Source organism: Phoenix dactylifera, chromosome 12 (assembly GCF_051530095.1).
Source record: "Phoenix dactylifera cultivar Ajwa chromosome 12, Ajwa_hap1_PhDact_Kaust_v1.1, whole genome shotgun sequence".
Classification (NCBI taxonomy): Eukaryota; Viridiplantae; Streptophyta; class Magnoliopsida; order Arecales; family Arecaceae; genus Phoenix; species Phoenix dactylifera.
The window spans coordinates 9970905-9998846 of record NC_143201.1 but is presented as its reverse complement, the minus strand read 5'-3'; the positions used below and the strand labels follow the sequence as shown (position 1 = coordinate 9998846).

Sequence of the window (27942 nt, the reverse complement as noted above, 5' to 3'; positions counted from 1 at the left end):
ATCGACTCATGGGTCAGATAGACTAGCATTTTCAGATCAAAAGCATAAATTGTTATACTCTTACTGAAATTAAGGGTTCTTGCACTTAAAACCTAGCATTAACATATTGCGGCTATTTAGTAATGTCCTGACAGTCCTCAGGCTAATGAAGTAAAATAAACCAACAGCGAACCATGTATTCAAGATTCTTCATATGGAAATGTCATGTAATGCAAACCTATTGGCACATTTGGACTGTCAGGTAGTAACCAAACCAGATCACATATTTATGCCATTGCGAAATCAGTCCTACCAGCCTAGAACGGGTCTTGAAACCTTAAATCAGCGGGGCCAGGGCCCAAGATACCTTTCTCATGCTCCACGAGGATACCGCTAGGACCAAGAGACGTGTCTGCATGCCCGGGTTTCTCTTCATCTGCCGGTATCTGCTGCCTCCAGCTACTCCCTATCCATTCATGCCGCTGACAAGGTAAAAAACAATTGGAGGGGAATCATAAGCATGAAAATGATCATAGTTGAAAAGCTTGAAACATGATTCTCAAAGTAAGAGAACTTACTTCTTCATGGGCATGATTTCCATCCTGCAACATGGGAGTCATAATGGGAGGGACAACATCAGGGTCAGGCTTCTGAAATACAAACGTAGAATATAAACCTGCAGAAATATTGAAACTACAGTCAAGACTTGCCAGAGGAGAAGGAATCCTCATGTATAATAAGGGAAAGCGTGCAACTTCACCTAACATGTCATAGGAACGAGCAAGAAGCTTTCCTCGAGGATCTACAAAATTTACACCATAACTGAAAAGCATTCCTGCAAATTGTGCTCTGAGAGCAAATTACATGCATCTTCAGGTTTGCTAGCTGGAAAACAAAATAAAAATCCCTAGAAGAAGCATAAAAAAACTGGTTAAAATAAAAGAACACCTTCAAAGGTTTTGAAACTAAATGAAGGGTTGTTTTCCTTTCAAATAAGTTCCAACCATATGTATCGTAGAATTTGCCTTCATGAGTTTTAAACAACTAGCTATATTCAGCTGGTTCTCTGCATATCTAAAAACCAATATGGGTTGGTTAAGAGTCAGACTTGAACGCATCACATTTTTAAATTTGCATAATATTTGCTAGTTAGTTTCCATAGCATATCTGAAACAAAACTTTTTAGTCACAGATCCAAACAGTGTCCATATGTAAATACTACCATATAATGCAAGTTATTTCTGCCTGAATATATTTATTTCAAAGCAGTAAACAAGTCCCATCCCATAAGTATAAGCCCCAATGTGGACCAAGGTGAGAACAAAAAGAACAACAACGATGAAGAATTTCTTGCATTGCTCGAAAGAGCATTACAAGTCATTCTAACTGAAAGCATCCATTTCAAGCAGGATCAATGTCGATTCATATACCAGTTGATCACAAAGTTATTTTGGAGTGTCCATTGTATGCCATGAGTGACTTTAATACCTATTATCCAGTCGAAGCAAAGAGGTCCACTAGTTCTTCCAAGTTATTTGCTTTATGGTAGTAGTGACTCACTACTATAGTATATTTACCCCAACAGGCAACTTCTAAGCAAGATGGGGTAAATTACAACACAAATTTGGATGATGTAAAGGTATAGAGGTGGGAGCCATCGGAATGTCCTCTCTAAGGTCCTAAATGGCCTATCTAGGAATTAAGAATACAAAAGTAGCACACAATATTAATCCTATGGGTCTGCAAGTCTACTGCTAGTCTATATAATTGCTTACAGCATAATAGTGTATGTGCCTATAAAGCATTTGCTATGCAGGCTCACAGAGGAAACAGCATAACTTTAATTACATTATGTTTGCTCAAGGGTCATTTGTAGTTTGTACCTTCAGATAGTCCTTTTGCTTATTACAATGGCAAAGGTGAAACGAATTGACTGGTTGAATGGTTACCACCCAACTTATGTTAAGAAGATTAGAAGATTAGGCTGATAACTTAAGTGGATAGTGGAAAAATCAACAAGGAATAGAAATTCCTTTTACAAGTTCCCTTCTAATGGCAGAGCATCACAACTTGGAGGGACGATTGTGGACTGCATCACTATAATTTCACAGCACTCTAGCTGACATTCTTTGTGGTGGTAGTTTTTTTTAATGTTCATTGGCACTTTTCTCTCATTCTAATCAAGACAGCTGTTTCTTCTTTTTTCCCTTTTTGTCTCATTTTAAAAGAAAGAATTTTGTTGCCTTTTACATCATCTCCACTTTTTACCTATTTCATTTAAATAAAACTAGCATTTGCATCATCCTTCAAGAAATTGCTAAAAAGGTTTCAAATATTGTTGCTGGTGGGCATGCCAGAAAACTGCTAGCATTACATACCAAGCTGTATCAAAGGTCCAAAAAAAGCATTAGAAAACTTAGAAATTAGGAAAAGTCTTTTGCAATTAGTTGGATATCTTCCTAAATCTTGGGTTGCATATGTTATGAAAGGTAGATCTAATGTTTGAAGGGTCACATGGTGGATTTTGCTGGATCCATATAAAACCTGACTACTATTTTATCTATGTAAATGACTTGGCTGGTTTCACTCAGCTTGGAATGCCTATCTTGCAACAACTTAATGCCTAAATGTAAGAAGCCTCTCCTAGATGTTGCATGGAGAGTCACAATTTGATTATTAATATAGTGCTACTTCCTACATACAACACAAGGAATGCAAAGTTTGGACCCATATTCTTTGATGGTGTGATCAAATCTCTTGTTCCAGCTACTTGAGGCCTGCTTGAGAACATATATGGATGTGTTCAGCTTGAAAACCATGTGCTTTTGCTGTAGAGAGAGAATTTTGAAACAGCTACTCGAGGCCTGCTCACTAAGCCAGATAGATCTCTTAATCTAGCATTTAATTTTAAAACAGTATTGACATTCATCTACCAAATTTCATAATTATAGTAAGCTATTGCATCCAATAGCATTCTAATGGATTTCATCATGACCACAAGCAAAAAGATTTTTCCATATACTTCATCAATTAGAATGTGCCCTCTTGCTAATAGTCATATCTTGAAAATTACAAAACAAGAAAAGATCATGCCAAAATTTCCGATTGGCCTTGATTCTGTTATATGTTGTAGATCTATGGACGATCTACACGATGACATAAAAATTTTTTAATTTCGGATTATATGTAATTTTAAAAATTAGAAATATATTTTTGGATTAAAAATAAATTTTTAAAAATAAAAAAAATAAAAAAACTCTAAAATCAAAAATGTATTTAGGGACATGGAACCTACTCTCCATAAAAACTTGGTGTCCATTCATTCAGGTTTCGATGCGATCATGTGCACAGTGGCCTAGGCCTAAATTTCAAAAAAAAATTGAAAAATAAGTAGCCTTTATTTGGAAAAGCTCTATTGCTATTTTTCAAGGTAATCCACATTGATGCAATGAAAGAGGACCCATAACAATGACGGAATCTCCCAAATAATCGGCCCATTTACCAAGCAGAGTCTATATGGGTTCTATATGAATTTGATGTGAAATTAATATTTTAAAATATTAATATCTAAAAATTATATTTAAATTTGAAAATAATTTAAAAAATATGAAAAATTAGTAGTATGTATTACAAAATTCAGAAGTAATTTTCGAGCTAGAAATCATATTTTTCTACCTTTATAAAATTTAAACATATTTTTAAATTTAGATATTATTAAAAATATATAAATAAATAAATAAATATGAAAAATTAGTATGATATATTAGATAAATCAGATGTATTTTCTGAGGTAAAAAAAATTATCTTCATCGTAATAAAATTTTGCTATTTTTAAATAATTGCTAAACTGACGTACTTGATAAATCTACAAAAATGAAGCTATCAAGAAAAAAGGAGCTAGATCGTAACATTGGCTAGAATCATAGGCAAATACTCTCGGGTCGGCACTATTGAAAATGCAACTAGTGCAACAAAGAGTTCAAGAGAGGAGAGAACCAGGTTGAAGCAGCACTTAGCTGTTAGTTACCCCGACGTATCTATGTGTCGAAAATGTTCATAAGAGGTTCGGCAGCTAATGAAGCACTTCGCTGATTTCAGAGCAGCGAAGGAGTGGGTTGCCAAGTAGAAGGCGGAGGCGGACCGCCAAGTGGCAAAGCCCACTTTAAGGAGTCAAAGGAGGCATCCGCTTCAAATGACGAGGAGGCACAAATGCAGACTGCTTTGCAGACGAGCCTGTATGATCAGTGACAGTAGGATGAGGTTGCCAAGCATAGGGCTCGATTTGGACCTTCATACTACGAGTCGGGCTCTGGTTCTGTAAGCAACAAGATAGATCTAAAGTTCAAGAGAACCTCCTTAGTTTGGAGGTCGTTAGTAGAGGCGGTGGCCGGATTGCATCTATGCTGGAGTCTTTTGGTAGCAAAAAGAAGTCATCCAGAAAGATTCCACCAGGAGCAGCAGTTCATGATTTAGATCCACATAGCTTTTCCATTAGATATTCAAAGTAACAAAAGGTTGACTAAATGCTGAAGAAGAATAAGAAGAAGGGTATGTGGCGAGCTATTGGATCTTGGTTATATTTCAGCTACATCGCAGCAAATGTGGCAAACAATTCGTACTACAGATCTGTCATTTCTGCCATACAAGCTGCCAATCCTAGTATAGATCCTCCAGGCCTGAAGGACATGTACGGTGAACTTCTTGACAGTAATAAAGAGGAATTAGAGAAATGGATTGCCTTCCACAAAAGCAACTGGCCCATATATGGATTGACGGTGATGTGTGATGGTTGGACTGGTCCCACCAGGCGGAGCATCATCAACTTTCTGACATATTGTGATGCAAAAACTTTCTTCCATAAGTCGATTGATGCGTCTTTTGATCAGGTATACGACACCGCGTACATTCTCAAACTGATGGAGGTGATTGATCAGGCAGGAGAGGAGAATGTCGTACAGGCCATCAGTGATAATGGGCCACAATATAAGGTTGTCAAAAAAATCTTGGAGCAGCAGCCACAAATTTTCTGGACCCTATGTGCTACACATTGTATCGACCTCATGTTGATGGACATTGCGAAGATTCGTAGAGTGCAGCAGACAGTGGAGACAGCCCAAACCATCAGCAGGTATATTTATAACCATACGTTGGCCCTTTCACAAATGAGGAGGTATCAAGGGAAAAGATCTTGAGACCAGGAGTCATACGGTTTGCTACCCACTACGTTGCAGTTGATAGCCTTCTTGAGAAGAAAGCAGCCCTAGTCAGATATTTGTCAGCCCCGGTAGCAGAAAAGCAGATATGCGAGGGCCGACACTGAAGGGAGCAGCGTCAAGGACTTGGTGACCATGCAAATATTCTGGCAATGAGCCACTGTGATAGTAAAGGCTATCAGACCATTGTACGAAGTGCTTCGAACCGTGAATAGTGAGGGTACCCCCAGATGGGTTTCCTATATCACATGATAGAGAGAGCAAAGATTCAGATCATGGAAGCAGATCCGACGCATGTCCATAAGTACATCGACATCATTAAGTGGCGGTTAAGCAGCGGTGGGACTACCAAATGGGTAGGGACTTGCACTAGTAGGTAAGCAACAATATTGAAAAATAGACTGCTATACTTATACAATTTTACTAAGACAATAATGAACTCTATGTGCAGTATACTATCCAAACCCTCGGTTCCAGTATAGCGTACCTAGAATCAATATGGATAATAAATTTCTAGCCACTCTGCGTAATGTGATTTACAAGATGGAGCCAAATCTAGAAGTTGCAGCTATGTCTCAAAAAGAAAAGTTAACTTAGATAACATGTGTAGGCTAATCGGTTCCTTCTATTATTAATATAGTACAACACGATTCTTTCTCACAGACCAAAATATTTAAAAATGACAGCGACAGCTTTGGAGTCTCGGCAACTATCGTCAGAAAAGTATGAAACTAAATATATTATACATTAGGACATTTAGATGGTTACTAATGTATTACTATTTTATATGTAATTTTTTTCAATATTTTTGCAGCTGAATGGTGGATTTAATTTGGGTTGTCCGCGAAAAATCTTAAGCGGGCAATCTCGCGGAAAAGGCTTGGCTTTGTTAGTGCCCGCTCATTCTATGTCGCCCGCCTTTTCGGTCCATCCTTCATAGGGCGTACGGCATATCTATTTCTTCCCCAGGAATTTTGCTACCTCTGTACCATTCGTTTTACGACTTCAGTTGGTCACCAACTTGACCTTTACGACTTGCAGAGACCGGGTCTCCCTTCTTTCTAGTCTAGGGGGCTGGCGATTTTGTTCCTTAGAGAGCTTCCTGCTTAACTATTCGAATCCTCTTCCAGACGGTCTCCTGGAGTGGCTGTGAGTGCAACTGGTCCACCTTCGCCCTCATCCATAGCAAGCAAAGGAGCTATTTGACACAGAAGTACCTCAACAACCTTGTATATGTTTACTACAATCTGAGGTTAAGGCTGAAGTGCATTTTGGAAGAAGTGGAGCTCAAATACACAGATCCGATCCATAATACTTTCATAGATGATGAGGATGATCCTATAGTCGGATGGCTTGTGGGCTAATAGTAGAAGCTGGAGCTTGATGAGCGAGGGTCACCTCCATGACCGGGTAGCCAGCAAGGCTAGGATCGATGTAGGGCAATAGGCTGAGAGCAATATTCCATGCATCCTTCCAGCTGATCAGCCACAGCCACAGGGGAGACGGTTACCAATGATTCCTTATTCGAGACATCCTCTTAGAGGTATGATCGAGAGATGCTCAAACGAGGCTACTGCGCTATCCGATCGACTCGGTTAGGAGGGTGACATACATCCTTCCAGCATAGCCAGGCAGAGGGGCATGAAGGATGAGAAAGTAGCTGCCCGATACACCAAAAAGAGAAAACAAAAGGCACCTGAAACCCCAATAGAGAGTATGAAGGAGTCGGTTTACTTAGATTCAGAGACCAGCAGCAGCAGTTCTAATGGTCATGGTCTGCTAGCCAAAGAAAAAGTGGAGGACAGGAGATCGCCGTTTATGAGACAACTGCAGGATAGTCTTCGATTTACTGGTGAGTTTCATTTTACACATGCTACAAAAAATAGAGACCATGGTATAAAATTTGGTAGAGCCCGTGAGAATACGATTGCATATAAAAGACGGGCTACTCAAGGTCATTTAGGAGGACACGATGTAGCTGCAGATAACCTCGCATGTGGAGTAAAATCCATAGATATATCAGAATCCGAGTCATATACTAGATCCTATTACCCGTAGCCACAGACAACCTATGATTCATACGGATATGGATATGAATATGGTGCGTCTGAGGTATCTTCTGATGGCTACTATCCTATGCAGCATGGAGCATCTTATGCAAGGAATGCCGTACCGGCTCGTACCGGCCGGTACGGGCCGGTACGTACCGGTCCGGTCCTTGACTGGTACCGGAAACAGATGAAAACCGGTATTTTCTGGTTTTCATCTGCGAACCAGCCGGTACGGAGCCCGTACCGGCGAACCGGTACGGTTTTTCTTTTTCGGAACCACAGCGCCTCGCGCTGTGGTTTTTGAAACCACCGCGTGGCGCGTGGTTTCAAAAACCACGCGCCGCGCGTGGTTTTAAGGAAGAAGTGGCCCACGGGCCACTTCTGTGCCATCAAATCAAAAAAGAAGTGGCCTCTCGGCCAGTTCTTTTTTGTTATTTTTGTTTTAAAAAAAGAAGTGGCCGAGAGGCCACTTCCTTTCCCATCAGTTGATGGTACGAAAATGAAGTGGCCTTTTGGCCACTTCTTCCTCACTCGTTCAGTTATTATAACCGAACGAGAGGCTCTGTCCAGACTCTAGAGTAAAATCCAGGAGTGAGACTCTGAAGAGTAATTAAAGATGGGAAGATTTGAGAGACAGCCCACAAATTGAGGAGGAGGTCCTGCCCAAAAAATCCAGCAGAGACTATTTAAGGTGCTTTTTTTTGGTCCTATGTTATTTCATTAATTTTGTTAATAAGTAACTTAAAAAAAATAGTTTATAAATTACTTAAATAATAAGATAATGCAAAAATTTACCTTATTAGCTTAATTTTTTGATAAGTTGTCCTTTTATGATAGAAATGGAGCCATCAAGAAAAACGAACCCTGCAAAACGTGATATTGGCTGGTCTTATGGGCGAAGACTTGGAAGTGAGGAGCAACGACACCAGTTTCAATGCAAGTTTTGCGACAAAGTTTTCAAGGAATGAGGGGTAACCAGGTTGAAGCAACACTTAGCCGGAAATTCCGGTGAGGTTGCTACGTGCCCAAATTGTCCTAGCGAGATTCGTGTGCTGATGAGGCAGAATCTCGCTGAGGTCAAAGAAGCGAAGGAGATGGCTTCCAAGAAAAGGGCGGAGGTCGATCGCCGAGCGGCAGAGCCACCTTCCTATCACTCTAGGGAGCCAGAGGAGATCGAGAATCTAGATGAGGAGGAGACAGATATTCAGGCGGTCATGCATGCAAGCCTGGATGATCAGTGGCAGCAGGAGGAGGTGGCCAGGCATAGAGCTCGATTTGGGCCCTCTGCATACGAGTCGGACGGCGGTTCTGGGAGCACTAGACAAGATCCAGAGTTCTTGAGGACAACTTCAGTCAGGGAGGGCGTCGGCAAAGAACGTGGCCGGATTGCATCTATGATGGGTAGTTTTGGTAGCCGAAAGAAGTCATCTAGAGGAATTCCACAAGGAGCGACAATTCATAATGTAGATCCGCATGCTCTCCCCAGTAGAGATTCAAGGCAGCAGAGGGTAGACACAATGTGGATGAAGAATAAAAAGAAAACTATATGGCGAGCTATTGGATCCTGGTTTCACTTCAGCCACATCCCAGCGAATGTGGCAGACAATACATACTAAAGGTCTGCCATTGCCACCATACAAGCTGCCGGTCCCGGTGTAGCTCCTCCAGGCCCGAAGGACATATACGGTGAGCTTCTTGACAACAATAGGGAGGAGCTGGAGAATTGGATTTGACTCCTATAAGAGCAAGTGGCCCATATATGGACTAACCATCATGTGCGATGGTTGGACCGGTCCGACCAGGCGGAGCATCATCAACTTCCTGACATACTGTGATGCTAAGACCTTCTTCCACAAGTCGGTTGATGCTTCGGCTTATGTGCACAACACCTCGTACATGCTGAAACTTATGGCGGATGTGATTGATTTGCTAGAAGATGAGAATATCGTGCAGGTCGTCACTGATAATGGGCCGCAATATAAGGCTGCCAGGCAGGTCTTGATGGAGCGGCGACCACATATTTTCTGGACCCCATGTGCTGCATATTGTATTGATTTTATGTTGATGGACATTGGAAAGATCCGTAGGGTGCAACAAACGGTGAAGACAGCCCAACGCATTACCAGGTATATTTATAACCATAACTGGGTCCTTTCACTGATGAGAAAGTACGCAGGGGGAGAGATTCTGAGACCAGGAGTCACACGGTTTGCTACCAACTTCATTGCACTGGATAGTATACTCGAGAAGAGAGGAGCCCTACGTCAGATGTTTGCCAGTTCCGAGTGGTATGATAGTAGATATTCTTATGCCGGCACTGAAGGGAGCAAGCTAGAAGACTTGGTGACGAGATAGCCATTCTGGCAGCGGACTACTACAATAGTCAAGGCTATCAAACCATTATATGAAGTGCTGCGGGCCGTAGATAGCGAGATCTACCCCTAATGGGATTTTTGTATCACATGATGGTCAAGGCAAAGGATCAGATTATGGAGGCAGATCCAGCACATGGCCGGTCGTACATCAACATCATTGAGCAACGGTGGGGAGCGCAAATGGGTACAGAATTACATCTAGCAGGTAAGCTAAGATATAATTATAGTGATAATTATAGTGATGTAATTATATAATTATGCTAAGATAGTCTCGTATATATGCAGCATACTACCTAAACCTCCGGTTTCAGTACAGCATAGATGGAATTGGTATGGATGAAACACTTCTGGATGCTTTGCGTAATGTGATTTACAAGATGGAGCATGATCCAGAAAAAGCGGCCCTATGTCTTGAAGAGGTAATTATGATTTAGTAATTACCAGCATGTGTAAGTATATCGGCATCTTCAATTATTAACATGGTTTTCTTATGCTTATTTTTCACAGAGCAAATTATTTAGAGAGGGCAGCTACAGTTTTGGCCAACGAGCGGCTGTCGTCAGCAAACACAATATGAATCCAGGTACGTGACACATCAGGAAAACATTCACCTGGTGTTACTTAGTTACTATTATGGAACTATCATATATGTAATTTTCATAAATATTTTTGCAGCTGAATGGTGGGTGCATTTTGGCGGATCCGCAAGAAATCTAAAGCGGATAGCTATTCGGATCCTCTCCCAAACAGTCTTCTCTAGTGGATGTGAGCGCAATTGGTCCACCTTCGCCCTTATCCACAGCAAACAAAGAAACCGTTTGACGCAAAAGCGCCTCAACGACCTTATTTATGTGCATTACAATTTGCGGTTGAGGCTAAAGTGCATCCAGGAGGAAGTGGAGCTCAAGTATACAGATCCAATTTACGGGACCTTCACCGCTGATGACGATGATCCACTACTCGGCTGGCTTATAGGCCAGCAGCAGGAGCCCGAGCTTGACGAGCCAGGATCGCCTCCACGACCAGCTACCTTCATAGCCACCAAAGCTAGAGTCGATCCAGAGCAATGGGCTGAGCGCAATATTCCACGCACTCCCAGAGCTGATCAGCCGCAGGCACAGGGGAGCCAGACAGAGAGGGCCAGAAAAGAAAAACAAAGGGTCCCAATGGAGAGTGTCGAGGAAGAGACTTGGACTAGCAGCGATGAAGGTTCTGGTGGTGATGGATCTTCTAGCCATGGAGGGAGCGGAGGACAGTATGGTACTCATGAGACACAGCCGGAGGGTGGTCTTTATTCACCGGTGAGTCCCAATTTACGGGTGCTACACAGGATACGGACCACGATCAACCACCTGATAGATTTCGTGAGGATATCATTGGATATAGAAGACGAGCTCCTCGAGGTCGTTCAGGAAGATAGGATACGACTGCAGATCCGACAACATACGGATACGGATTCTATTATCCACAGCCTCAGCCTGACGAATATGGATATGGTGCATTGGATTTTGCTTCCGCCATATTTGGATGGGCCCCTACACAATCAGAGGACACCTCTCAGAGCCAGAGCGTGAGCGAGAGATCCGACAGTTCTTATAACCTGGCGCGCGTTCCTTCTGATTGGGTTGATTTGTCTCCTTCTGATTATACTTATGATCCGGATATCTACGAGAGCCATCGACACTCGTCCCGATTTTAGATATCCTAGAGTACTTTAAATGTATGTAAATGATTGTATCTTAATTTGAAGATGTTTTATGTATATCATTTTATTATTTGGAACGGGAGGAAAACATAACATGCAATCATGCATCATACATGTTTCAAATTTCGACCCTAAATTTAAATATAAAAACATCAAAAATCATGAAAAAAGCAATAAAAAAACATCAATCTTCGCTTAATTTAAGATCCAACAGAGACAACATTTAAAAAAAAATGAAAATGTCTGGCTCACGGTACCGGCCGGTACGGTACCGGTACCGACCGGTACGTACCGATCCGGCCGGCCACCGGTACGCCGACCGGTACCGGTACGGCGGATCTTGATCTTATGGATCGAATTTTGCTGCCGACATATTTGAATGGACCCCTCCACAGTCGTATTATCAGCCAGACGACACCTATCAAAGCCAGAGCTTCAGCAAAAGATCCGAGAGTGCTTATAACCCAGCGCGTGTTCCTTATGGGATGAGCGTACAAAACTATGACACTTGGTTAGAAAAGTGGGCTAATGTGCCTTCTAATTATGTTGATGATCCGAATATCTACAAGAAGCATCGTCACTCGATCCAATCTTAGATATCGGTACGTATATTGTACTTTAAATGTATGTAATTGATTGTAAAGGATATTTTATGTTGTTCATTTTAGAATGCAACATCTCACTAATCATTTTATGATTTGTATCATTTTAAAACAATAAGATGCATCATTTAGGGTTAACTGAGATCATAGAAATATCAAAAAACATCAAGAAAACATCAAAAAAAATCAAATGAGACTAAAAATCATTGAAAAAGTTCAAAAAGAGCGATTACTAATTAAATATTTTTGAAAACTCAAAAACAAAATGTGCCGATACGAAACCGGCACGCCTTACCCGTACTGGACCGATACGGTACCAAACCGGTAAGTGGACCTTGGTATTTAGTATCAGAATTTTAAAAGATTATATATACATATGTACCACACCTTTGTTCATCTATTTGTTTCTCACACCATCACGTAAGATCTCCGAATGCACAACCGTGTTGTTCCCATTACATGTAATAAAAAAAATATGCACTCTATATTGCATAACCTAGCTAGTTTAAAGTCTAGCATAACTCATCATGGACCTAACCATATACTTCAAGATTCCATTTCTCTTTAGAGCAATCTTATTTTGCCCAAAGGCACCCAAGATTAGTATATTAAGAGGTATCCCATTATCTCTTAAACAGTCCAGAAATTCATTTGAGAAATATCCTCCTCTTCCATCTGAACATAAAGCCCTAGTAGGTACCCCTAGACTCTTTTCGCCAATACTCTGTATACTATGAAATTTTTAAAATACTCAAACTTTTAGCAGTAGATATCCAAAGCTTGAGTAATGATGAACTTGTATCCTCCTCTCACAACCACATACAATGGAGGACATCAATCTATGAGAATCGGTTCAATTAATTCATCACCAAGCTCTCCTTTTTTGGGATATCGAAGGCATGAGTTGCAGGTAACCTAGTGCTAAATGTCCAAAAACCTCAAAGATCTACTCCCAACCAAGATCCGCTAAATTGGTACTGAGAGTTGTATCGGCCGGTGACTGGTACAGTATGGTATCGATATGTGCTGTATTGAACTGCTACACATCGGAACCAAGGGAGGGAGAGGGGGGGAGAGAGAGAGGGTGAGAGAGAGGCCAAGGCCTCTAGACTCACCTAAGAGAGAGAGAGAGAGAGACCGAGGCCAAGGCATTTGATAATAGCTTCACAAAGGGACAAAGGCCAGAGGAGGAATAAGAGAAGGATAAAGAGGAAAAGCGAGGGCTTTGCAAGAGTTCAAAGCAGCTTTGAGCCATCCAGAGCTGGCAATGGGGATCACAAGAGAGAGGGGGAGGGAAGAAGGGGAAGGCTTAGAACTAACCCACACGGCCGAACAATCCCATGTCGGTGTCAGTTCAATTTGTTACTAGCCGAACTGCTCGGTTCAGGTTGGTTCCGCATTCCTTGCTCCCAACTAACCTCTAAATCCTATCAATGTTAATATGACCTAATTTTGCATGTCACAAAAATGTAGAATTATTAGATGTGTAGTCCTACTTTAGAATCACAATCAAGTTAGTCGCAAACATCTTTCTTGTCATCATTAACTACAATAGAAGGAAAATACAAACCATCAGCCCCATATGCCATGGGTTGTCCATTTTCAATTTTTGGTTTTTATTTTCAAAATCATGGAAATCAAGACATAAAAGTTGTTTGATAGGTGAGCTTATGTTTCCAGTTTTTAAAAGCCATTGTCTAGTTTTGGGGAAAAGTCAAAGCTAAAAATGCTAGCTTTCACTTCTTTCTCTGAAAACTGGTTCTCTTTTACCCTTGTCACCACCATCACCACACCACCACTACCATCACCACTACTATCATTACCACTACCACCGATGCTGCCGCCACCATCAGCCACCGAAGCAACCCTACCAACACCCCCCCCCCCCCGGGGCCATCACCGTTGCCGTAGCGACTATCAAACAAGTTTCAAGTTTTCAATATTCGAAAAGGAAAAAAATAATTAGATTTCGTTTTTTTAAAAGCTAAAAGTTGGTAGCCATGACAAATGCCACCTTAACGATTAGTTTTTTTTCCAAATACCAAATTATATCTCCTTGTTTAACACATTCACTTAAATAAATCAAAATCCTATGTATATATGGTGAATAAAGACTAAAAAGTGTGAATAAAGACTAAAGAGTGCCTTTAAGAACAAATGCATTTCGTTTAGATATATAGAGAACCATGTTGCCCATGGTTAGCCAAGCCCAACTAGTTTGGGATTATGGCTTGGTTGAGTTAAGATGAGTTGAACATTCCCCATAGTCAACACCAGAACCATTGCTTCAGACCCCATCTAAAGTCACACCTCGTCATCCTCCAAGGACATGCTTCTCCAAACCCCTGCAAATAACTGCAAACACGCACCATGGGCTTGGTTCACAATCCAAGAGTTAGGAGGGCTTGTCAAAAGGTTGACCACAACTAACATAAAAAGTCATACAAAGTGACATCTGCCCATTAGCAATTAGGCTGCCATACTGACGAAGCCTTACTTGATGAGAAATCCTAGATTCTTGTGCTTTTTGGTTAAGACTTGTCGCTTTAGGAACGCTTCCTAAAGTGGAGCATTTGTTGAAAAAACATTCTTTAATCTATCGCTTCCCATGTATAAAATAGTAGGCTTTTTTTTGGCTAAATAATAATAGGCTTTCTATAGCATATCAAATGTGTACTCTTTTCTTAAAAAAGCCTTTTGAGATAGCCTAAGATATTGTAGAGAATATAGAATTAAGGCTTATTCTTGACCTTTCTCCAACTCTAGATTCCTCAAATAAGTTTATGTCCTTAGAAATAAAAAAACCTAATGTAATATCTCATCTATAAATGCACATAAAATTTTCAAATGCCACTTCTAAGTTTGGCCCTACCAATGAACATTTTCTAGAATATTGTTTATTGACTTAAGGTTGCCTATAAGAGTATGATCATGCATAAAAATAAATCCATTTATGTAATATAAAGCCATAATGAAATAAATGTAAACATCTAGTCATTAGAAAGTCGACTAAATATAGAGCTTTAATCTAGCAATACTATTTGACAAGATTTAAGCATTTTCCATTAAAGTGCATGATCTTTAGGGAAATGTTGAAACTTTCATCCCAAAGTACACTGCAATGCTTACAATGTATGCAGAGGCCAAATTGATGGAATGGATAAATACCATGTCCCTCCTTGGGTCAACTTCACTACCATGGACTCCTCCATCAGCAGTGATATTCCCTAAATGGGACTCAACTACCTGTCTTGGCCCTATGGTATACAACATTGGACATCTTTGCATCATTGTTATACCCATCGGCTAAGAATGTGCCATCTTTCTGGTTTGGAATCAAAATATCATGTGTAGATTCACATAGGCATGTACTCCCACTTGATATATGCCTCCTGAGTCATGCATTATTATAACCCTACTGGTAGAGAAGGGGTTAGCCTCTGCTTAAGCATGCAGTTACCCTCTGTATGCTAGCACATCATCGTGGAAAATACATGGCATGTTAGCCAAGCTTTGTTTATTAGACCCTATCTACTACTTAATCTCACATGAAGGATAACAAGCATCAATGATCTAACCACTAAGAGGTATAAAAATATTTATTTAATTATAAATCAGCACACATGCATAAGTTAGTTAAGTGTGAAAACATGGCATCAACTGTGGGCAAAACCAACCAATACAACCATTTAATTTTGATAATAGCAATATAAATCCTTCGCAATCCATGTAGAGTATGGTGATGCAGCATTATGTCTCGACATCATGATCCTTTGCAATCCACGTTGAGTATCGTGATGCAGCAATATGTTTCCACATTGTGCAATCATGATCCCCAATTATCCATGCTCCCAATATACTTTATACAATGTATCTTCATGATATAGATGGAAATACATAAAGTTAGGCTTTGGATAACAAGGCAATTTCCAACTTCCATTACATATTGGCCAAAAAATCAGCCAGTGTTAACAATATTACAGACAATCAATTTACATGTTCACATGACAGAAACTACTACTCCAAGCACAACATGTCACAACATCTCATTTCATACCACCATCCCACATGAATCATTATTTTAATCAACTTGCATAGTTAGTGCACCCATGCAATATGATAATTCACTGCCCACTTTTGATGTCAAAACCCTTTAAGATTATAACATTGAGTTATATTCAGGTCAAAAAATCTTTTATTTCTCATATGGCAAATTCAACTTAGAGGGTGAGCCTAAGTGCAATAAATAGTAAGAATGCTCCATTGTGACCAAAAGATCACATGCCTGAAACATGGAAATAGCCTCTCTGCATATAAAAGTAAGATTGTGTACATCGAACCCTCCCCAAACCCCATAATAGCGAGAACCCCGTGGACTAGGCCACCCTTTTTTTACCAAAGATCTACCATGTCATCATGATTGTCCATCTAGTATGCAAGCATAAAATTAACTACTTATATATTATCCAATCACAAAAAAATAAAATTATATTTAGGTCTTATGGCATGAGTTAAGCATCTAAACAGCTTGTTATGCAATAAATAAAGATCCATGCAGCCTAATAAAATGAAAACTGCCACTAGGGTGGCCAAGCATAAATAGCACTATCCAACCTCTCTTAGAGGCTAGCCTCTAGGTTGAGATTAATTGAGAACCCTGAATTTCCAAGGCTCCCACTACTCATCCAAGAAAAATATGGAATATCATGAAAATCATACTAACCAATGTCTGTTGGACTGGCCGGTGACCGGTACAAGTGGATCCAATACCATGTCATACTGTACCACTCCCTCCTACATTTTTTCTTTGTATAGTAGCAAGAAAAACATTCTATTTAACTATTATATGCTGCAAAAAGTTTCAATAATCCTAGTGGGCTTACAACCTTACTAGCAAGAACATGGCCAAATTCCAATAGTTTTATCAGCATTCAATTTGCATCAAATCTGAGAACATACAACAAACATTCAAAATTTCAAATAAAAACATATCGAAATAGCACCATGATTTGCTGAACTATTGATTTTCTCAGTAGGTACGACTTGAAGATCAAAATTCACAATATCAATATCTGCCTTCAAGCAAGTCAAAACAAAACATGCAAATAACAATTAGAAGATGAAAATAAAATAGTGTCACCTGTTATCATCATAAAACTCGGTCAAATTTTGCATCTCCACATATTCCAAGCCTGCTTCTCTAGCTAACCTGATTTCAGGTATTATCACAATGAGATCCCTTAACCTACATCTCAAAGACCTATACTAGTTTCCAATAACCATAATTCAAACAAAAAAAAGAAGTAAATTTAACCTGATCAGGCTTGGAAAGTGGACTAAGCAATGGGTTTCGGAAGTTATGTCATTAGAAAATTTCAGCTGATATTTCTTCCCAAATAAAGGAAACCTGAAAATTTATTTACATGTAATGGATCAGAATGCAAGCAATGTGTATTCAATAAAAAGAAAAAAGAAAATAGACAGTGAAATGTAATGTTTATATGAAACATTATGTTTATATCTATCTATATATATATAAGAAACACACACATATATATGTATATATTATGTTCGTACTTCTCTTCCTCAACTTCAAATGTAATGACATAGTTCTCTGAACGTATGCAATTTGGAACTGTATTTGGCTTCAGACCACTTCCCTTACTATGCGAAGCTTCGACATTCTTCTGATATTTTGTCCTGAAAAGTTGGCATGGCTTAGAAACTTGATATGATTAAAATATCAAAGAAACATAGATCACAAAGGCTAAGACAGAATAATATAATAGAATACATTAAAGATTGTCAGAGAAGGTAGAATCGCATCCATCCAAGTATGCCAAAGCTTTCAAAACTCCAATCAACCAACCAAAAATAATATGTTTACTGATTCTCAACCTATAGGGTTCAACCTAGTAGGCATCAGGCCAGGGGGGTGGAGAGTGTCCAAGTTCATACATATTAGACTTTTTAGAGTTTAGTTTCATCAACATAGGATTTAAGAGATGTAAAATGTTTATCACATTGGACAAAAACACCAATGTCCTACCAAAATAATAAAACTAAAGCGTGATAAACTTAAGCTAATATTCAGAAAATTGGTTAGAAAATGTAATAGCAAACCATTTTTTTGATACGACTAACAAGAAAGCAGAGCCTTCATCTACCTTATCAACTGTTGTTTTCTTACAGGAAAAAACTGATGCAATCAGAACTGAGAGTGATTATTGAGAAATTGTCTCATGATGCACACAAAAAGATGTGCATTTCCTTGAGATAGTGATCTCTTTATTGCCATGGTTTCCACTTTTCACTAATGCATCCTGCATAATATGACAATCTATACAGAAGAGGGAACTTTATATCATATTATTGGGTCCAAGCCTTCTATATCTAGCATGGATCTGACATCTATGAAAAACCTATAAGAAAAAAGTCCTAGAAGAGAAGGGCTTTGGATTTCATGTCCAAAATCTGGTAATAGACAATATCAACCTTAATCATGGGAATCATATAAATAGATGATTAATCTCTTAGTTTTGTTGTCACTCATTACCTCCAAATATCCGTTTGACAAATGCCCTCTCCTTAAACAATTTGTTAATCTCTTGATAAGCATTTTGGTGATTTGCTAAATTCAAAGGCCTAGGAAATGCAGGGAGAAAAAGAACATCTTCAACACAACAAATCCATTTGAAAGCAAATCTTATGATCTATTACCAGTATATCTTAAGCTACAACTAATATGAGATCCCATGTTTAAAATATATTGATTCAAAATAATTAAATATAGAACACTTAGGTTTTTCAAATTTTTTGGAATGTATTTTAATCTATTAATGTTATTTGACCTTCCAAGATACATTTTTTATTTTTATTTTTTTTTTGGTAAGAGATACATTTTTTAATATTCAATTTGCATCTAGCTGCATAAAGAGGGAATTAATGGTATAATTGTTTAGTTAAGGCTCAACCGAACTTGAGTGAAAAGCAAAAAGGATAGGCAAATTTTAGGTTTTACGAGAATTAGGTACTTTGTATTCATAGGATGGTTGTGCCATTACCCTTTTCTGCAATCAAGGACAAAAAGTAACATCAGTTACCTTATAATTAAGCAATGTAAACATTAAGGACCAAAAATCTGTCAGGATTTTTTTTTTCTTTTTCCTTTTTTTTGAGGTCACATGCACCATATCATTTAGGGCTTGTTTGAGATGTTCCAACTGAATATAGTGGCATCATTCCTGCTCCAGCTCCCTCTCTAGCTCTCTTTGGGACAATCCCACCAGATCCAGCGGGAACTTCCGAAACAAGTCGTGGTACAATTTCCTTTCTTAAATAACATGCCATCATTGTACTTGTCCTAAAGGGCTTACACCATTACCAATAAACTTATCCCAACTTTTGAGAGGCAAGCTTTGTGAATCCTTTTTTGTAAATTGCAAATCATTCTGACTATAAATATTTTTCAAGTTCTTCTTCACAACTTTCATCATTCTTAACTTAGGTCTTCTTTTCCTCTTTGCAAACCGTTTAATACATCCTCCTATTTAACATCTTAAATTTTTTGTTGCAAGTCTATACCATCTTACTAATTTACACTAGTATGCTACGCTTTGATATACTCGTTATTCATGCTAACATTCCTAGCCAAACTAGAACGCGATAAATGTATGCTAACCAGCATGCAAAATTTTCTATGAAATCCATCAAAACAATTCTAATTTGGTTTCTTCTAAAGAAGATAAGGTGAAAAACTCTTCCAAAAAGTAGGACTAACTTAATACCTGTGGACAACCGTGCAACTTATCGTGAAAAAATGGAGGACCACGTGTAATTGATCTCTATGCTTTTTCCAATTGCTTCCAGACAAAACCAATATGTTTCCCTTGTCTTTTACATGAAAATGACGTATTTGCCATTCTGGAGACTTCTCTTATAGTGTCTGACTTGTTCTTCATACATAGTTTCATATTATGCTTCCCAAAGTGGTGACCATTAGTGCTACTACACCATTCACCTCAACATTCTCATAGAGGCAGGCTCATCTGTTGCCCCAAATTCTGAATTGGCCAACAATGCAAGTCAGTTTATCACCTTATGCAATTTTTACTTGTCTCCGAGGCAGTATATCAATTACAATAACACCCCAACTAACTTCTCCACTTTATCCACCCATCTTAAATCTTATTAGAGTCTACCTTATCTCCCTTTTCTAAATTAACAAAATGTCAAACATAGTCTATTATATCAAAGGGTTTAGCCCCTGAACTCGATATGTCACTAGGAGTAAACCAGTCTAGAACCGACTCGCAAACACAATATAGTTGACAATTCTCTAATTTTTCCAGTTGGTCTGGTTCATTAAAAAAAAAAAGTATTTTCACTAGTATCATCCTTAAATAGTTTATGATTATCATATCGCAAGTTCCTAAATTTATTGATATTGCGATGATATGTTTAAAGTTATACATTTGATGTTGTTGTTTGTGATTTTTGCATACCATGTTTTTTCTTTATCTTTTAGTTATATGTATGATATACTAGTAAAAACTTAAATAGGTTGGTGGGTGAATATGGTTTTATGTACAATAAATGGGTAAGGTATAGCTTTGCATTCAAGAACTCCATCATAAATGGGTCAACCTGGCGCAGCTAGACAAAATCCAACATGATCTATTGCCACTTCTAGCTTTCAATCACTTTTTGACCTAGAAATCAACTATTTGATTCCATGAAGATGGTACTAGCTTCAACTATTTGATGTAACAACTCTCCAAACCACAATTCCAACATGAACTATAAAGTGATACTTATATAATTATATTATATTGCAAATATATAATAATTGGAAAGTACCATGATGAGGTAGCTCAACTTTTCATAGCATAATAATTCTATCTCAAAACATTTTTCTTTTCAAAACTATAATTAGCATGAATACCTCACATAATATAATAATATAGTTTCGATAAATTTTCATAATTAAAGTGTAAAATTACAATTTTTAATTATATTTCTTCTTCTACATGTGCACTTTCATATACACTTTTACTAGTACTATTGAAGACGAACTTTAAAAATTAAATACCCCACTTCTACATTCAATCTTTTAAAAAATCTAACTTGCCCTACATTTTCAGTTTTCCTCTCACATACTGACTTTTAGATTTTTTTCCCTCTAGTTTTCAGACTAACGTATCATATTAGATCATGATAAGCTATATATTTAGCATTACTAGCTTTTCTGCATCTTTCTTAGCTTTAACAAATGTCTTTTTGCTGTATCGTTAAGCAAGACCTTTCATCGACTATCTTTGGATTCATCGGCAAGCTTCAATCGCATGTGGCCAGCTTACCTGCCCATTCTCCCTAGTAACCCTCTTAATAAGCTACAGCATCTAATACCACATTTATATTTGGTGCAGCTCTTGATTTATGATGGCTCTCCTACACCATTGTTATGATATATTTTGCTCTTGAATTCCATCACCTTATTCTAGGGCATATCATTTTATATATAAATATTTTACTTCTTGCATATACATTCTCAAAGAAGGGCATGCTACGATCTCCCAATTCAGCAGGTGATTGTATTCTAGCTTAAAAGCTTTAGCAAACATTTTATTCAAAGATAGAAGACACCTACAACAAATAACCCCGAGTTCATTGAGTTGCCAAAGGTTTCAATCCTCAGGGATGGGGCCATCCTAGTTTTTACGTGGAATGGGATGCTCTGCATCCTGACACTTGGGATGGTGGATGTCTTGTTCCATCCCAATCGATTTCCTGATTTGTCCCATCTAAACACTTGAAATGGTAGGACACCCAGCTATCCCACCAGTATTTAAAATCATAAAGTCGCCCGAGTGTTCTGGATCGTTATTTTCAATTTATTATTCATTGGGTTCTTTTTTTTTCTTTTTTCCATGGGGTCTTCAGTTTTCTGACATTCATCTTGATGAACTGGTGTAAGTATTATTTTTTATATTCATTCTTTAGTGAGTGTTCTTTCTGTTCATTCAGCTTTTGCTTCAGTCACTTGTTTTGTGAAGTGCAAATCATGAATTACCATGAATCCACCTCAATAATGTGATCAATAACAGTTTGATTTTATATGCTTGGACCTTCTGAATTGCTCATTACTATGAACCTTACAACATTTTTGGCCTTCCTATCATCATATAAAATTTTTACCTAAGTCTGAAAGGCATCCAATGATCACAAATCAGTTTTCCACATCATCCATCTAATCATAGTTTCATTATGGATTTTTTAACAGCACTCCAACTATTCTACATATATCATCAATTTGAAGCCTCATATCCACCCACATTTACTTTGACTATAATTGCATTTTATTATGCCTTTTCCTAATCTACATATTCCACATTTACCAAAATCTATCAGTTAATACAATATGATTTGCAGACAGCATTATCATAGCACATTAGCATCTTTCCTTGAATACTGCTGATATATTATTTATAACAAGCATAATATGGCTATAGTGCCAACTATTGGTGTAAACTGTAAGTCCATTACCATCAGAATTTACTTGTTTCACCATATCACAGTTCCATATATATGTGTAAAACCACTCATCTACAAAAGCCGATGACTTATAAACTAGGCAAGATTATAAGTCCATTTCTGACCCTTATGCATAAAGCAAATCTGGTTTTCAGAAACCATTGTTCTCTTTTTAACCTATATTTCTCTGAAAGTATCAGTTTTGAGCAACACTGTGCATCTTCAGCACCCTGCTAATCAGTGCAATATCACTTAAAATTTGGCATTTCACTTATTCAAGGTCTCAACAAATAAAATAACTGATACCTAACTTCCCTATTCTTTTTCCATACTTGTTAGTTTGATGATAATTCAACAATAAAGAACATGCAAACTTGATATGACAAATAAAAAAAAAAAATCCATACCATATGGTAGATGAGTCAGGAGTTATACCAAAAAAATATCCCCCTGGTTTAAGCAAAGATGATACATTGTGTAGAAGGCTCCTTGCTCTTTCCTCGCTTTCAAAACATAACTGGAAAGGAGTGCTCCATCAATTAGCATGATGAAGAATAAGAACTTAAAGGGAAAATCATCAAGGCTACCAACTTACATGCAAATGCTGCAAACAGCAAACAATATCTGCTGGGATACCCTTATCTTGCAAATATGAGTCTAAATTTTCCTGTTACATGCAAATACATTACTATTCGCAGCAAAATATCCAGAAACAAAATTTGCGCTGTTATGTTGTTTGGTACTAGATTCTTGATGGAGAGTAATACAACTACTTGATTCGCTGTGACCTTTTACCATTACAAAATATGCACAACCAAAAGGAACTCTCCATTGATATCCTTCAATTCAGAAGTGATTGCTCACCAACCAGCCAAGATTTTTGAGAAATTTAATCTCGAAGACATTGACGGACCTTATATTTAGTCAATAAACTCCTTTATTTTTTCTTACTATTTTAGTTCTTAGCATTAATTATTAAGAATAAGAGCGGGCGTAAGTCTTGCAGCAACCCTGTGAGACAAGTGAAAGCAGGGAAGGTGGGGTCAGAAAACTTACAATAGAAGGATCCAATTCGCAGAACTCAGCGGTGTAAGGTTTCCTCTGGCTCTCCCATATCTCGCGAGCTTCGCTGATGCCGGACGTTGAGGCATCTGTTGTTAAATTCCCGAAACAATCAAACGCCTCAGGATTCAGCCACTAAGGAAAAGATTTGAAATCGAAATCAAAGGGAGAGAAGGGGGTGAGCGCACCGATTCCTATGTAGTGCCCGATCTGGGCTTCGTCCCACTTGTCGGTGTCTGCGCCCCCGCCACAGTACAAATCGCAGACCTACTTACAGTTTGAAAGAGAATAACAGGAGAATAAAGGAAAAGGGGCATTGAGAGAGGGGGGAGATGATTTGGGAGATGGGCACTGGGCCGGGCCGCCCACGGCCCGGCACGGCACGGCACGAAGCGGGCCGTGCCAGGCACGGCCCGCCAGCTACAGTGACGGGCCGTGCCTGGCACGGCCCCTTTGATAGGGCCGTGCTGGGCTAGCGAATCCTGGCCAGCGGGCCGTGCCAGGCACGGCCCGCTTCGGGCCTGGGCCGGCACGGCCCGGTCTAGGCACGCGGGCCAAGCACGGCACGGCCCGCGTGCCAGCACGGCACGGCCCATAAGGGCCTGGGCCGGGCTGGCACGCGGGCCTGGCACGGTCCGGGCCTGGGCCCGGCTCGGCCCGATAAAATTTTTTTAATACATTAATAAATTATGAACACTAAGAAATCTTGATTTATGAATATAAAGCCACCTTAATGGTGGGGGGTTTGGCATAGACCCCTACCAGTTTATTAATTTCAATCAAAATGGTACATGAAGGGAGGTTTGGACCTTGGTCTGACCTCTAGATTCTAGAATACAATAAGAAACTAAGAAAGGGCCGAGGTTTGGACCTTGGTCTGACCTCCAGAATACAATAAAAATGTACAATTATAAAAAATTAAGAAATCTTACTAATCATCAGTGATTCAGTGAATCAGTATTCACTCTTCAGTCTTCAGTCTTCAGTCTTCAGTCTTCAGTAGTGTTTGTATCATCATCATCATCAGAGGATGTTGTATTATGTCCACCTTTATCTTGAAGTCTTGCCTCAGCATCCAGCCAATCCTTGAAGCAGAGAAGCATCTCCACCGTTTCGCCCGTCATCCTACTTCTCTTTTCGTCAAGAACACGCCGACCTGCACTAAAAGCGGATTCCGATGCTACCGTGGACATCGGCACAGCTAAAATATCGCGTGCAATTGCAGACATAACAGGATATTGATTTCTAACACTCTTCCACCAAGATAATACATCTAGATTCTCTATTTGATTTTCATCATATGCAGACTGAAGATCATTTCGTAAATAAAATTCTAGTTCACTACTTAAAGATGAAGAAGATGAAGAGGAACTTGAAGCATGTGTGTGTCTTCTCTGTGCAATGAATGAAAAAATAGATGACGAACGAGAACTACTAGAAGGAGGAATAGAGGTTTGTATTTGTGTTCTAGATCCACGAATTTTTTCATCATATATAGCATAAATATCATAAAGAAGTTGTCTTACCTCATCTTTAGCAGATTCAGCATCTTGATTCATATTTTCAGCGTATGCATCAAGTAAAATTAGCACGCCATTTAATTTAACTCTAGGATCAAATACAGCAGCTAAGTTATGCATAGGACATATCCTGTCCCAATACTCATTCCATTTAGATTCCATTAGGTGAATAATAGGCATTAAAACATCATCATATCTATGTTCTGCAAATTTTTGACTAATTATATATGCTTGTTGTAAAAATGAACATGAAGTAGGGTAATAAATACCAGAAAGAACATTGGTAGCATTATAAAAACTAAGCAAAAAATCTTCCAAAATTTTTCCTTTATTCCAATCAGTTTCAGTCAATGTAAATCCTAATCCACGATCATTAATATATGCACTTAATAAATTTTTATATGGGTATGCATCATGTATCATGCTATATGTGGAGTTCCAACGAGTAATTACATCAAGTTTAAATTTTTTAAAACGTTTACCATGATTTATGCATAATTCCTTAAATTCTTGAAGTCTTGATCTAGAAGCATGAATAAAAGAAACTGCATTTCTAATTTTTGAAATCACATCTTGAATCATGCCCATGCCAGCTTGAACAGAAAGATTTAAGATATGACATGCACATCTAATATGCAGTAAATTTCCATCTAATATGGGATGCAATGAGTCTCTTAATAATACAACAGCAGAATTATTATTAGATGCATTATCAAAAGTAATAGACATAATTTTATCATTAATATTATATGAACATGCAGTTTGATAAATTATATTTGAAATTTGTTGCCCAGAATGTGGAAAATCAAAAGCACGAAAAGCAAGAATACGTTTATTTAATTGCCAATCATTATCAATATAATGAGCAGTAATGGCAATAAAAGAATTACTACCTACAGATGCTGACCAAATATCAGAAGTTAATGAAATTTTTACATTTAAAGTAGAAAGTGTTTCAATTAAATTTTGTTTCATTGCTAAAAAATTGGTCATAGCTACTCTTCTAAATGTACGCCTACTAGTTCTTTTGTAAGCAGGTTGTAGGTTTAATTGAACATATTCTTCAAAATTAAAAGATTCACATAAACTAAAAGGTAATTCATCCTTAACTATCCATTTTACAAGTGCTTTTCTTTGATTTTCATGATTATATGCAAAATTACCTACAAGTAATCCCCCTTGTATATTAAGGCTACTTTGAGTTTGAGCATGAGAATCATGCATCCTATGACTCTCTTGATGTCTTTTTAAATGCCCTGTTCCCCCACTACTACTACAACTATAAAGTTTGGCACATTTTTTACATTTAGCTTTCCAGACTCCCTCAACCATAACTCTATCAAATTCATTCCATACAGTACTAGTCCTCTTACGAGAAGAGGTTTGACCTTCACTCGGTTCACCAGTTCTAGAGGAACTAGGAACAGGGGGTTGGGGATTAGTTTCTTCCCCCTCAGAAACAGGAATGCCAAACTGACTTTCCTCAAAAGATGACATATCTATGATTAATTCAAAAAATAAAAACTAACCGCAAGGAGGAATTGAGTAGAGGGTCGGAGGGCAGAGGCAGCGCCGAGATTCCGAGCTTCCTCTTGTGCTCTCAACAGAAGCGACCTTCTCTTCTCAACAGGAACCTCCTCTTGTGTAGCACTTGAACAAACTAAAAATTAAATTGCTAGAAGAGCACTTTAGAAGAGAGAAATAATAGCAGTAGAGAAGGAGAGAATGAGAGGTTTGGTGTGGTGAGAATGAGGGAGGAATGGGCTATTTATAGAAGCCCAAAAATTTTTTTTTCCCAAAATACCCCTCAATTCAGCCGTTATAGGACTGTTGGGAGGGGCAAAACCGTCTTTTTCCCGAAAATAGCCGTTGGAAACGGCTATTTTCTTCCCCCCTCTCCAGACGGGCCGTGCCAGGCACGGCTCGTCTGGAGCCGTTACGGGCCGTGCCAGGCACGGCCCGTTTAGAGACGTTGCGGGCCGTGCCTGGCACGGCCCGTTACCGCCCGTTACGGGCCGTGCCTGGCACGGCCCGTGCCGTGCCGTGCCCGGCCCGGCCCACCAATAGAGGGGCCGGGGGCCGGGCCGGGCTTGCCTTCCGTGCCTCACGGGCCGTGCCAGGCACGGCCCGTTTAGAGTTTTGGCCCGGGGGGCCTGGGCCGGGCCGGCCCGGCACGGCCCGTTGCCCAACTCTATTTGGGCGTGACAATAAGAGTAGGAAGTGATGCGAGGGCCGTACGGTTGCGTAGGGGAAGACGAAAATCTTGATGAGGGCGGTCTTCGCGAACTCGTAGAGTCGGTGGTGTGCCGACTCCGCCCGGCTCACGAAGGAAGAGGGAGGAGGAGGAGGAGGAGGAGCGGCGGCGGGGGCGGTCGGCGCTATCATCGTTGCTCTCTCCGGCCCTGTTTGGGGCAATAGAGCTGTTGGAAGTAGAGCCGTCTGAAGTAGAACTGTTATAAAAAGCTGTTTGCTGTTTGGTAACTATATTCGTAAAGTGCTGTGGTACTTTGTTTTGTATTTGGTAAACAAACTGAGAAAGTACTTTTGTATGACAAAATTACCATAAAGAATATTGCATAGTATTATACAACAGAACATAATAAAACATAACATAAATTAATACATAAATATACGATATAGTATAATATTATTATAATATAAAATAATATTATGTTAATATAGCATAATAATAATATAATTATTAGAATAAATTAATATTTGGTAATATAACATAATATTAAATTATTTAAAATAACATATTAATGTATTATGATATAATGTAATATAATACAATATTTATAGTATAATACAAAAATAAAGGTATAAAATATTATAATTATTAGTATAAAATAATTTTTCATAATAATTTCTCATAAAATAATTTTCTGCGGTCCAGGGGCCT

At 38.8% G+C, this 27942-nt stretch overlaps 2 protein-coding genes across 2 annotated transcripts; one reads left to right on the top strand and one right to left on the bottom strand.

The window, feature by feature from the left end:
* Positions 1-49: 49 nt before the first annotated feature.
* LOC103699075 (mRNA cap guanine-N(7) methyltransferase 2) lies at positions 50-27439 on the bottom strand. The gene is made up of 11 exons (XM_039129870.2): positions 27279-27439; positions 23709-23787; positions 23515-23609; positions 23054-23125; positions 22866-22975; positions 17503-17625; positions 17240-17332; positions 17066-17134; positions 740-828; positions 558-655; positions 50-461 (listed from the first exon to the last, which is right to left on the bottom strand). Exons 1-11 carry the CDS (start codon positions 27423-27425, stop codon positions 297-299), a joined length of 1140 nt encoding a protein of 379 aa, XP_038985798.1. The 5' UTR covers positions 27426-27439; the 3' UTR covers positions 50-296.
* Positions 9316-10555, top strand: LOC149751532 (uncharacterized). The gene is made up of 3 exons (XM_089926702.1): positions 9316-9823; positions 9904-10037; positions 10126-10555. Exons 1-3 carry the CDS (start codon positions 9688-9690, stop codon positions 10207-10209), a joined length of 354 nt encoding a protein of 117 aa, XP_089782828.1. The 5' UTR covers positions 9316-9687; the 3' UTR covers positions 10210-10555.
* Positions 27440-27942: the final 503 nt, after the last annotated feature.